Source organism: Quercus suber, unplaced genomic scaffold, assembly GCF_002906115.3.
Source record: "Quercus suber isolate HL8 unplaced genomic scaffold, Cork oak 2.0 scaffold_380, whole genome shotgun sequence".
NCBI lineage: Eukaryota > Viridiplantae > Streptophyta > Magnoliopsida > Fagales > Fagaceae > Quercus > Quercus suber.
The window spans coordinates 154,559-168,520 of NW_027069832.1; the positions used below are offsets into that span (position 1 = coordinate 154,559).

Sequence of the window (13,962 nt, forward strand, 5' to 3'; positions counted from 1 at the left end):
ATTAATAATATCACGTGGCAAGTATTTATTGGTGGAGTATAGAGTGGAGCAAGAAAAGTGAGACAGAAGATTTGAACTCTTACTTTTCATGAAAGTTGTGTGCTAGAGGTTGTTTATTGCCATTTTTTAAATTATACCACACACATGGTTTAAAAGGCCTTCATGTCATTGCAAAGTGATAATTTTCTCATTGCTTAGAAATCTTGCTAAGATGGTGTGCTCATATTTGATGTTAACCTGTGTCTACATTTTCACAAATCTGAATTTCAAATCATTATAAAAAGCCTCCCCCTTATTTTTTTTTTCTATAGGTATATAAATATTAATTCAAGGGAAATCATAACTTTAACAACATTGTCTACACATAAATATTCACCTAAAATATCTAACCCAGTTCTGTTCTAGAATTCTGCGAAGGCTTAACTTATCTCTGACTTCTACATTTTTTAAATTGGTTTACTTAGGATTCAATATCCTATTTTTGCATGAGACTAATGTTCATCCATATACTTTCAATTAGGAATTGATTTGAATTTACATACTCCCTAATATCAACTTTGTGGTTCTTATATTTGTTTTAGTTTTCATGTTAATGTTGTACAACTTTGTTAATAGTATGATGCACACTACAAAAAGGTTTGCCACAATTTGGTATGGATGGTATATACCTCTCTCTTTTTAATGAAAAATTATTCTTATAGGTTTCTTGCTTGTCTCATTATGGTATTTATTGATAGGAATATGTACGAAATTCCCAGATATGTGAAATGCAAAAATAGAGAAAAAATATATGCCAAAGAAAAATAATTACATACTAATGTGCATTGATAATAGCTTAATTTTGCATATTTATATCATTATTAGAAAGCATTATCATACTTATTTTGAGTTAAGCATTTTATATTTGGTTTTGGAATAACGCTAAATAATTAATTTTGTACTTAATTAAATTTTACTGCGTGAATTTGTCTTTTGAAGGAAAATAGAATTAAATAAGTTGATTTGTACAAAGAAGAAAGCTAGTGGACTTTACTTTTACAAGGGCCATGATGAAGTTAAAGAATGCCAACCCAATTAAATTTTAATTCTGTTGGAGTAAGGAATCAAAGAAAATTTGCATCGAATCTAAGTCCAATTCGGATTAGGATTCCAGCCTGCGCATCAATTAGTATTTTTGACATAACTTTCGGATCAGCTGTCCAATCATGATGATTAAAGTTTTGCTGTAAAGTTAACTTAAAGGGCTACAACTTTGTAGTTTACCAAAAGTCTGAATTCTGACGTTAAATGGGCCAAAATTGTCGGTTAAGTGAAGCCTAAAAATCTAAGATTTTCTTCAAACGGGAATTCAATTTGTAATAGGATTCCTTGACCTATTTAAAGGCTCTTTAGGGCAAAATTCAGAGGATGGCTGGGGGCTGAACATATAGAGCACAACTACCTCTTTGGTTTTCTTCCATAACAGCTAGTTTTATTTATTTGTCTAGTTTAATACTTAATATTTTATTTTTATGTTTTGTTTCAATTACTATGAATAGATAAATTTATAATTAAGGTTGAGGATGAAACCTTATTAAGGATTATCAACATTGTTTATGTGATTTGATTTTTCCCACAATAGTTATTCTTTAATGATTTAAATTGTTCTTTGACTAAGATGAGATTCTAGATATAAGCTCAATCATGTTTTTTTCATGATTTAGGATTTATCTTAATTAATTGAATGCTTGGTTTATTACTTCTTAGTTATGAAATTGAATATCTCTTGTGATTTGTTTGTCAACGAATATAATAGATGATTTGATTTTATATTTAAGAAGTGAAGAAGAACATGCTTTTGATTTTTAAAACAAGGATTTTAATGAGAATATTTTCCATGATAGCAAGATTGATTTCTAGATTGTCATGCAGTGGTTGGGAAAAATTAATGATCATAAATATATGCTGATATGACTAACAAAGTAGATTCCAAAACCTTAATTCATTTCTCTAGATTTTTTACATCTCTTTACTGCTTTATATTATAACTTTGCTTAGTATATTTAATTGCAAACAACCAAATTTTATTAACCTAGATTAACGTTAATTTGGTTAAGATTTGATGAATTTTCCTACATTTATTCAAGTTCCTGTGGGTTTGACCTCGTTCTTGTTAAACTATACTTTGGTATAGTTCGTACACTTGCGAGTACTTTAAAATTTCATAACACACACAGATAGTATTTACGTAGTTCAGCAATTTACCTATGTCCATGGAGTTGCAAGTGTTAGGGTTTATGCCTTAAAATCCAATTTATTGGCATGTTATAAATAATTAAATAGATTAATTATATGAGACTATCTATTAATGAACTAATGGGACATTATCTTAGTTCATGAGATGCATAGTATGTGGTTTATGTGAAAAGTCACGGAAGATATAAATCACAAGTTCTTTGTAAACTCAAAATTTTAGTTCGTGGCTAGTGATGAAATTGGGCATTTCATCTGCGAAGACTATAACATATCAACTAAAATGGTTTGTCTTGATTATAGAAATGAAGACTTCTAGTTGATATGTTGATATGTTTTAAGAGTTAAGACATATTGAACTGAACCGCTGTGAGTTTTATTATCCTCCTAACGACTGTCAAATGAATAATAAATCTCACGACTTCTATTTACATCAACTCTAAATCCTAAGAAAATAATGGACCTAATCATAAGGTGTAGGTTGCTTTGATATATCAGGAGTGGGATCTATAAGTTACGATCAAAACTTTAGTATGTTGGGCAGCCGCATTTAGTGTTGATGGAATATATATTCTCAAGATGGAATTCATAACCTCTGAACGAAGATATACAATATTCTCTTAAGATAAGTTTAATGGGTTTGATTATTCAGAGTGTTGGGCCCAACCACTTTAGTAAGTAATTACTAAAGTATATATTTATGGAATTGAATTTTATAAATATATGATGAATAACATAAAAGATTAAATTGGGTACTTAAAGATTAAGATATAGTAATCTTCAAAGTGGCAGTTTACATTCATGACTTTGTATTACTACGAATATTTTAATGAAATGGTTGCATGTATAATAAAGTCTTGGGATATAATTTATTAATAAGGCATAGAGTGCAAGCAATTATATTCATATAGTGATATTGAATATAATTAATGGTAACTTTAGACTTGTTAAGAGTTGACAGAAAAGCTCAAGACCCATTGGAACTAGAGTCTTATTTGTTTCATTTTGGTCCCACTCCAACCCACATATTAGAGCCCAATTGGAATGACCCAAAAGGCTGGCCCAATTAGATAATCAGTTATATATAAGGAGAGAAACATACTAAATTTTAGAAGTGGTTTTTTCATTAAGATCATATGAGGAATGAAATGGTGTATGTGAGTGTTGGACACTAATTTTATTCTCTCTTTGGAAATTGATTGAGAGACCACACTTCTTGGGCATTGAGTGAAATTAGAGTGAAGATTAAAGGTATTCTCAAGTCTTGGTTTTGAATTTCACCGCACCAAGGTACGCTTTCTATTCTTTGTTCTATAATTCAAGGTTACATGTTATCTTTCATAAATGAAGTAGATCAGTGTTTGTTGCTTTCGCTGTGTGTTTTGTATGAAATACAAAACTAGATTTTCCAACAGCAGGGAGTTGCAGAGAGATTCAGAAAGTCTGTGTGGGCACACTATCAATTTATTCAAGTTGAACCGTTGATATCATATCCACCCAAGCCTCTGGGGCCCCATGATTTGTCACTTCAGATTCAACTTGGAACAAAAGTCATGCAGAATGGTTAATTAATTGTGTATGTTGGTTAACTTAAATAGTCGCTGCTGATGCATGAAGATTTTGTTTAGTTCAACTTTGATTATGATGGGGATCCAAAATTTGGATTGTAATATGAGGGATTTTTTTTGACGAACTGTAATATGAGGGATTTTTGCTAAATGTCACCGTATAGAGACATGTTTAGGTAGGAAAGAAAAATATTGATTGCATGCCTTTATGATATTTGATTTATGATTATTTACCTATTATTCTCACTCACTACTAGCTAGCGTATTTGATGAGGTCACTTCAGAATTGATAAATTATATTTTATTCCTTGAAGTTTTTTCTTTCTTTCATAAAAACATTGTCATCATGGATGAATTATATTTTATTCCTAAGAGAAAGAGTTTTTTAGATTTGTGGGTTTTTATCACTCATCACCCAAAATAAGTGGGTTCCATGGAAAAGGTGCTTGTTTGGATGGGTTTTGGGGTTTTGCTTACATCATTCAGTTCTCACCAAACTGAGTAATGAATTACTGAAAACAAAAACAAGTTTTAGTTATTTTTAAGTACTGCTAGCGTATTTGATGAGGTCACTTCAAAATTGATAAATTATATTTTATTCCTTGAAGTTTTTTCTTTCTTTCATAAAAACATTGTCATCATGGATGTTTTATATTTTATTCCTGAGAGAAATATTGTCAAGGGGTTTTTTAGATTTGTGGGTTTTTATCACTTATCACCTAAAATAAGTGGGTTCCATGGAGAAGGTGTTTGTTTGGATGGGTTTTGGGGTTTTGTTTCCATCATTCAGTTCTCACCAAACCGAGTAATGAATTACCGAAAACAAAAACAAGTTTTAGGTGTTTTTGAGTTACCAAAACAAAGTAACAGGTGGCAATTTCATAAATACCCTCACATCAGCGGGCTCCACGGTCAGAGAATAGTCAAATTTGCAGTTCCTTTTCGTACTGCCCACCAATGGCTTTAATGTGAATTTCAAATTATAAAAGGATTAAACTATATAGTTTATTTCATGGTTTAGATTAAATTTTACAAACCTAAAGGTTAACATTTTTTTTTTTTTTGGTTTCAATTTTTGTTTTTTAAAAATAATTTAAAACCAACTTAGGACATGCTGACAATTGCTTTGTCCATGAGTAAACATTTGGGTTCTCTATCTCTTATAGACCGGATCACCGGATGCATACAAGAAACCAACAAATAAAAGGGAATAGAATAACCATTTCTTAAATAAAAAAAAGATAAGTTTAGTTACAAAATTAGTTGTAGTTTAAGGTTACAATTTTATTTAATAAAATAAACATTACTACATATTTTGAAAATTTCATTGTTGAATTGCATATTTTTTATGCTCTTAATACACATGTCAAATTTTGTGTCAATTGAATATTATTTACTATATGATTTATAAGCTTATAATTTATGTATAATTTTAAACTATAAAAACTTGCAATTTAAATAATTTATTAATGACATAGTTATTGATCTTTAATTTTCTAGAAAATTTGTAAGAATGAAGGATAAGAATAAGATGTAATCAAATGGTGGATTTGTCAAAATTCACCTCTAATAAAAATATATTAAATAAGATTGTAATCTAAGATTATAACCAATTTTGTAGCTAAATTTTGTCCATATGTCCATAAAAAAGAAAAAGAAGAAAAAAGAGAGAGAGAGAGGGAATAAACATTTAAGTATGTTTAATTGTGAGGAGGGCATTTCTATTATTTAACCGGTTAAGGGCCATTTTCTTCTCTTCTTCTTCTAACTAAAAAAAAAAAAAAATACCACCGGTTGAGGGCCATTAAATTTAACTTCCAGTTGAATGGTAGGGTGATGTGAAACCAATTTCTTTATTGATTTCTTCAAAGAAACCAAAGCCTCTAAATTGATAATTGGATTATTTTATAGATATTAGATATCTATGATAATAATGACTTATGCCACATGGTTTTTTTTTTTTTGTGCATTTTTTTTTTTTAATATTCGAGAGTTAAAACATGAAGAATTTAAACTATAAATATCTCTATTGAAACAGTATAAGTTCAACTACAAAGTTCATGGTGCATTTGACACTACACAAAATATGAAAATAGTTCATATCAAAAGCAAAGTTATTTAACACTACACACAAAATATGAAAATAGTTCATATCAAACGCAATGTTATTGTTGTTTGAAGGTATTATACTTATAAAATTCTATTATGACTTATTGCGGTGCAAAAAATTTGACTTAACAAATTGAAAATGCTGTCTCGGAAACATATTTTCAAGACGACTTTTATATAACCTGTGTGTTTCTAAATGTTATTATTGTTGGATTGAGATCGAGTGCAATATAGTTCCTATGAATGGTTGACATTGATAGTTGTAAAAAGCACATTTCAATCTCAACCATTGATTCAAAAAAATTAAGAGAAGACAAATAATCTGACTTAACAAGCTAAAAATACTATCTCGAAAACATATTTTCAAGATGACTTTTATTTATGAAAAGACAACTTTCAATCTCAACCTATTATCATTAAAAAAAAAAAAAAATCTCAAACCATTGATTAAAAAGGTTAAGAAAAAAAATTAAGAGTAGTAAAAAGTAAAAGTTAAAAAGGTAAAAAATGAAAAAAATTTATGAAGGATTTGGATGAATTGAACTAGATTTTAATCCATTATTATTGTTAAGACGAAAACGCCGCCTTAAGAAAAATTGTAAACGACTCTACCGAATCAGGGAAAAACGAAACGACAGACGATCCTTGTCTCCCGTTATTAATATTTTCCCCGGAACGCACCGTTTCAAGATCTCTACCAAAATAAACGTTCAGACCTTCCCTCAATTCCTCTGGCTCGTGAATTTGCATCAGAGAGAGAGAGAGAGAGAGAGAGAATGGGGACACGGTCGAATTTCTACAAGAACCCTTCCTTAGCGTACAAGAAAGACTTCAGTCTCTCCTCTGTACTTCAAAACCTTAGAGGTATCATATTGAATCACTAGTTATTAGCTGTTTTACTAAGAAAATTCCAATTAGCTACCAAACACTGTTTTGTTTGTTAATTCAGTAATTCTTTAAAATCTTCAGCTTACAACATCGCCACTGGAAATGCTCCTCTCACTGAACCACCACCACCACCACCTCAGCGTGACGAGAAAAAGCCGTGCCAAAAACGACGCCGTAATCCCAAACCACAGCCTGATCGGAACCGTGAAATCGAAGAGAACGATGGACCTATGTCTCACCAGGATTACATTGCAAAAAGAAGGTAACAAAATTCAATTCACTGAATTTGACATTTTGAGCAGTAATTAATGCAATCGTTGTCCAGTTTGTAATTTTGTTACGTTTCCAGTTATGTTAAACTTTCAATTTTTTTATGACCAGGAAGGAAGTTAGTTCGGTCCGCGTTTACGAGGAATTAACTGCCGACGTTTTGGTAATTCAAATTGTTTGCGGTTTGATTTATCTTATGTTTAGTTAGATTTTACTTTATGAGTGAGTTTTCGATTACTGTTTGGTTGCAGGAAACTTCTAATTTGGGTGCAAATTTAGTAGGATATGAAAGTAAGTTCCCCCCACTGTCGATGTTAATTCATTTATATCTTATTGATATTTAGTGTTTCTAGAAATTTTAAGTATTTGGGATTGAGTTGCAAATTGGATGAGAGTTTCATTATCAAACGAATGAAGTTGGCAGTGATATCTTTTCAGCGTTATAAGGTGATGTTATGATCACATTATGAGAAATCTTTATATGATCACATTATATACGTGTGGAAATTGCGTGTCTTATGTTATGATCAAATTATAAGAAATCTTAATCAAATTTTTAGTTATATAGCTTATCGTATGATGATTTTGTATCTGACTTTCTTATTTGACTGAATTTAGTAATGAAGCTTGGGAAATGGTCTCTAGTATGAACTTTTCATCCTCTCTTGTCTCAACATTGACTGAGAACGTGAAGTGGTTTGAGTAGATGGGCATCCATAATATGTTATGTATTGAAGTCCAGTTATGCTTAAAATTGGCGTAGAATAAGAATTTTTCACCAGTCGCTAATGAGCTATAGCTTGATTGGCACTTCCTCCTCCCATAATAATGCAGTGGAGGGTGAGGTTGTATGTTTAAGATCCACTGAGTGCATGTGTAACTTACCAATTCAAGAAAAAAAAAAAAAAATTTGTCACCAGCCATGGATGCCTTCGTAGACATTTTCATGATTTGGATAATAACTATGATGTACTTGAATCGGTATTTTGCAGTGGAATTAGGCTCATGTTAATTTGTAACACTGTTCATTAACTCCAGGTGATGAAAGTAATTCTTCAGAATGTGAAGAAAAGCAAGATCCTCCAACTTCTGGTTTGTTTCTGAGCCTCTATCTGTTTTGCTGCCAGTTTATAGTCATATATTAAAATTCGAGGATTAGTTATGATTAACATTACTAGATCTAAAAGTAGTTACTCTTTGTAATTTACTTATTGGTGAAATATAGTTCCTCTAATTATAGTGTTGATCTGACTTGGTTGATAAATGACAAACATTTCCATTTTATGAAAGGTTCTAATCTGTAAAGTAATATTTATCAATCTTCATAACTTTTTAGGTGGGGAAGTCATGGATGTGTCTTTGATTATGTTAGTTTTCTTTATATGCTTCTTTTAGGTTCCATAAATGAATTCGATCGCATCAAGAACAGAAGTGAGCAGCGTTTTCCCGATCCAGGAGAGCCTGTTTGTGTAGTATGTGGGAGATATGGAGAATATATATGCAATGAGGTGAGATATGTGAGCTGCATGTTTTCTTTTTCAAACTTCCGCTCACCTACTCTGCTTTCTCCCTGCCCACTCACCTTTTGAACATTGTGTCTCTGTGCTGATAGACCGACGATGATATTTGCAGCATGGAATGCAAAGCTGAGCTTTTGCAAATTCTTAAACTTGACAAGGTGTTGATCTGTTTACAAATTTATTTTGATATCTTAGAATATACTGCTTCCTGAATTCTTAATCTTTCCATTTAAAAATTTTCAGGGGTCCTCAAGTGACCGAATTTCAGATGTCTCCACATCTGGAGTTAAAGGTGCCTTACCGTTGCCTGAGTTTGGTGAGGACACTTGGGATTATAACCGCCATCGCTGGTCCAAAAAGAGATCTAGTCTTTGTACTTATGAATGGTACATTTCTTGCTTAACATTTTGATCATGGATCATATATATAAATGTGTTACTCAGGCCAAATAATTGCATTACTGCTGAACCCATTCTAGGGTAAATTACAATTGGTGAGCATTAGTAACTTCTTTCTGCTATTTAATTATATCACTCTAGTGTACAATGTCAACACTCTAAATGAGATACTGCGAAGGGAGGAATCATTGCTTCCTGCTTGAGTAACTGCAGAGATATACTTCTGACACTTCGGTTTGGGCCTATATTTACTTGTGATTGTGAATTTTTTATTGTAGTTGGAAATGTCGGAGGCCTGGACACCTTGCTGAAGACTGTTTGGTAATGACTTATAACTAAGTTTGTTATAATTCTTTAACCACTTCTATAAAAGACCTGCATGTTTTGGTGATATGACTTACCTATTTTGTGAGTTTGACATTATTTTAAAATTTTAAAGTTATCTTTTATGTCTAGGTTGCAGAGGGGCAAAATAAGTCAGGTTCAATATCCAGAGATCTTCTTGGACTGTACAGAAGGTTCGAAAATACTCTTTCCTCATCTTGTATCATTTTATCACTACTGTAATTCATGAATGGGATAGATAAATGGGGAGATGACCCTAGTCATAGGGCTAAGTACATAAAAGGATTTATGGAGCAGGCCTCAATTAGTTGGGATTAAGGTTTGGGAGTTGAGCTATAAGAAACTTGTGCTACTGTTCACAACCCTTCTTGGCATATATTATAAAGAATCTTATTGACATATATTTCTCATCTTTGTGTTTGAGATCACATAACATGCAAATATGGATTATTAAATAATTTTAACATTCATTTTGGATTATTTTTGTATCTGCAGATGCCACCAGATGGGAAAAAACTTGTCAGCTGCAAATTGCAATGCATGCCGCAGCTCATTAACTTTGGCTACATGCCTTGACTGTAGTAATATCCTTTGCGACAAGTAAGCAGTAGAATTTGTATTATATTGCTTGGCTGCTTTAAAATTGTTTACCAAATACAACAAGTTTGTGTTGTTCTCAAATCATTTCTGCATTTTTTTGGTCATTAGCTATTATATATGTGCTTACTCATCTAGTTTCTTCAGCTTTCTGGACCTAGTGTGGATCAGTATTGGAAGCTGCTTTCTAATAATGATAAATAAAGGCAGTTTCCTGTTTTCATGTGAAAATTTATTACAACCAAGCCTAGGGTTCAAAATTTTTATTGAATTGAATTGAATTTTTCGTAGTTGTGCCTATTGACTTTCTGTGGATGCTTTATTTTGCATTTGAAACAACTTATGCTGCTCTTGTGTGGATAATATGTCAAATGTCTCACTTTATATTGTGATGTCTCTAAGATTGCTTCTACTGGATAGGATTAGGGTTTTAATGTTAATGGTTGGGGAAGGTAATTACATTGTGTGTTATATCAAGTAAGAGGAGGGGTTGTCTCCATGCTGTTTGTTTGTGTTATAATGTAAGGTGGAGAATAATGGGACATAAATTTAATGCAATATTGAGTTTTGGTGCACTTGCTAGAGAGGAGATATTATTGAAAGAGTGTTGACAAATACTAAGAAAACCAGGGGGAAGGAAAAAAAAGAAAGGGGAGGGAGAAGGGGGGGGGGGGGGTGGTCTGAATGCCTTTTTGGTCCCCTTCTTCATGTTATGATATTTCTTGATGGTGTTTACTCATTTGACATCCGAGCTCTGAGGTAGAATGTATTTTCTAATTTATAGTGCAGGCCATTTGAAGGAGCATATCAGGATGCATCCATCCCATCAACATTATTATTCTCACAAACTCAAGCGTCTGGTGAGTATTTACTTTGCTTCACAGTGTAGTTCACATCTGGAGAAGAAAAGGCTGCTGTTTCACTTTAAATATGTATAATAGTTGAGTTGAGAGGTTCTGGTTGAAAGTTGACATGTTAATAGTGTCTTTATAAATGTTTATTCAATTATTATAGTAAAAAAAAAAAAAAAACTATAATAAGATTTGTGCATTTTGCTAGTTTGGAATAACAATATGAATACCAAACCTTATATTTCTGCAAACTCATCTTGACCAGGAACCTGCTTTATGTGACCAAATCTGTATAAAGAAGTCATTCAGTTTTTCTGTCTGCATATTTATTTCACACTTTTTCTGTGTTATCTGCATTTTATTTTCCTTCCTCTTGGAAGCTTTCTTGTCAATATTTTTTCTCGTATGCTTCAAAAGTCTGATCGAATTAGTGTATAATATACAAAGTAAAATAAAAAATGTGGACAGAATCTTTTGGTTGCCTTATAAAATAGAGGCTTTTTGTGTTTTGTGTTTTGTTTGTTGTTATTTTTTCCCCCTTCTCAATTGAGCTGCCTTATGATAGAAACAGAAAAAAGACGACAAAATGTGTCTCCTAGGAGAAGTCTCTATGTGCTTACCAATTTCTGGATATATGGTGCTTATTTTGCAGTGACTGTTTCCTGTGACGCTAAATAATGTTAAAATGTGATTGGCTTTAGGTAAAATGCTGCAAATCAACATGCAGTGTGACTGATATCAGGGATCTTATGGTTTGTCACTACTGTTTGGATAAAGCCTTTGACAAATTCTATGATATGTACTCTGCAACTTGGTATGCAATCTATATTTACAAAAGCATTTTTTTAACCTCTTTTTGTTCATATCCTGACTGTTTTAGGGGAGAGGATTATGGATATCTGAAAGTAAATGTGAAACTCAAGTTTTCTATTCTGCATATGGAGAAATGTATTTTTAGATCTCTGGAACATTGCATAAGTCTAACCAACATAACTTAGGAAAAAAAAGGTCTAAATAATTTAATGGTCTAGAATATAAATATAATAGGGGGGTTTCTTTGTCTTTTTACATTCCCCCCCCCCCCCCCCCTTCAAAGTTAATTTCTTTTTTAGTACCAGTTGTCATCAATAACTTAATATCGTGATTTTAAAAACCAGACTAGACCAGCCAGCCTGACCAACTTAACCGCAAACCGGCCACCAGTCTGGTTTTTATAACCCAAAAAACCGAAAAAAACTGCGAGCTGTTAGAACTACAGTTGGATGTGCCGGTTCTCTGAACTGTTCATGGGTTTTACAGTTTGAGCTAATCTTGCTGCCAATTTCACATTGATTTCAGTGCCACAAGATCTGAGTGGCAACTGTTGAGCAAGGCCTTGCTCTGTGTCACTGCGTGTTGATGTTCTGCAACTGCAGATCTCTCTCCACATTCTCATCACCTTATCTTTTCTAGCTCATCCCTTGTTGCCATTGTCTTGGCAGCTGTAGATCTACATCGGCCAGGTTGATATTTAGATTGGCAAAGGCGGAAGTCCTTCTTGGTCGTGTTCCTTATAGAGAATCAAGTCTCTTCTCTTTGGTTGTCCAAATATTTAAGTTAATCTTATCTCCATTGCATGAATGGGCTTCATGTTGGACCCATCTACCTATCAACCACCTAAACATTAATGCCAAATAACCTTATATATATATATATATATATTTTTACATCTTAAGTGGGGAAGGGGGATTCAAACCTTGGATGTCTTCATTGGAAATACCAAAAAGTGCTAGTTGACCTAAAGGGTAGATAGTTTTAACCTGAATGATTTTATTTTCAATTTCATTGCACACCTCCTCGTTACTTGATGGGTTGTCTAGTTTTCTTTTCCTTGAAAATTTACCATTAATTTAACCTTTTAGTATTTACAGTAGATATTTATGTCTTAAAAGAATTATCAATAAAATTTCTATTACTTATTAAAAAAAAAGAGTCTTAAAATAATTACACAATATAATATATCTATATATCTTAAAACAATAAAAATATTTTTCTAGTCTATTACTAATTTTGAATTTTGAATTTTTTATTTTTATATTAATTAATTATGACATCATCATGGTTGGACCTCTGTTCCAATCCCTGTTTGACCTCAAAACCTTGAACTTTTCATTTTTCTTATTTTTTAACAGTTCTGTTTTTAAAATATTAGTTAACACTTTTCCTTCATCTCTTTCAAACAAAGTTGCAATGTACCATGGGTTACACCCTTTGATTTATCTAGGAGGTTGAATGTAGCTGTGTTTGTTGAGTGCAGGAAAGGAACTGGACTTTCTATCATCTGGGGTTCTGTTTGCTGTGAAGATCACTTTGCTTGGTTAGTGCCATGGAAACAAATATATATATTTTTTTTCTTTCTCTACTATGAATTGGGTGAGTCTCTCTGCTCAAGGTCTATCAATTGTACAGGCACAGGATGAATTGTTTGAGTGCAGGCGTGGAAGACAGCGCATATATTATCAGTAGGAATGCCCAGAAAGACAATCGTGTTCAGCTTAGTGACTTCATTTTTTGATGGGATCATGAAGGCAAGTAACACTTCAATTGCTCATATCTCTCATATTCTCCCAGCAATTCTTAGTCTTGGCTGTTGAGTACAATAGCAATATAAGAAAGTGTTCAGCTTAGTGACTTCATTTTTTGATGGGGTCATGAAGGCAAATGACACTTCAATTGCTCATAACTCTCATATCCTCCCTGTAATACTTACTTTTGGCTGTTTGAGTATGATAGCAATAGAAGAAAGTTTGCAACTTGATGTCAAGTTGTCTACATTTGGTAGAAAGCCATGCTGTCTAATGAATCTAAAAGTTGTTGGTACTCTATAACAGGTGTTTCTGCAATTATAGTGGTATGATTTAATGAGAGAAGCATTCCTTATTTATGCTGGCGGGTTTCTGTAATGTGGACTGTGTCTCTGTCAGTTTACATCTGTCATATGGATTGGAATCTCAGGCTGGCAGCACCACCTCAATGACTATCTGTAGTATAGGTTTTTGCAGATGTACCTTTAGGTTTTTTTTTTTTTTTTTTGGCGGTTTAAGTGACTGCAAATAAACATTCCATACTCTGAATTCTTGCCATTAAAGGTTAACAAGATATTGGAGATCTTTCCCTCACCTCCTCCCTGCCCTCCCCTCCATCC

General features: G+C 32.5%; 1 protein-coding gene across 1 annotated transcript; it reads left to right on the forward strand.

Moving 5' to 3' along the window:
- Positions 1–6,614: 6,614 nt before the first annotated feature.
- LOC111988129 (uncharacterized) lies at positions 6,615–13,848 on the forward strand. Its single transcript, XM_024019895.2, has 16 exons — positions 6,615–6,773; positions 6,879–7,059; positions 7,179–7,230; positions 7,319–7,358; positions 8,106–8,159; positions 8,463–8,575; positions 8,680–8,745; positions 8,831–8,973; positions 9,264–9,306; positions 9,442–9,503; positions 9,826–9,930; positions 10,712–10,787; positions 11,480–11,592; positions 13,075–13,134; positions 13,227–13,345; positions 13,649–13,848. The coding sequence occupies exons 1-15, from the start codon at positions 6,686–6,688 to the stop codon at positions 13,330–13,332; spliced, it is 1,302 nt and encodes a 433-aa protein (XP_023875663.2). The 5' UTR covers positions 6,615–6,685; the 3' UTR covers positions 13,333–13,345; positions 13,649–13,848.
- Positions 13,849–13,962: the final 114 nt, after the last annotated feature.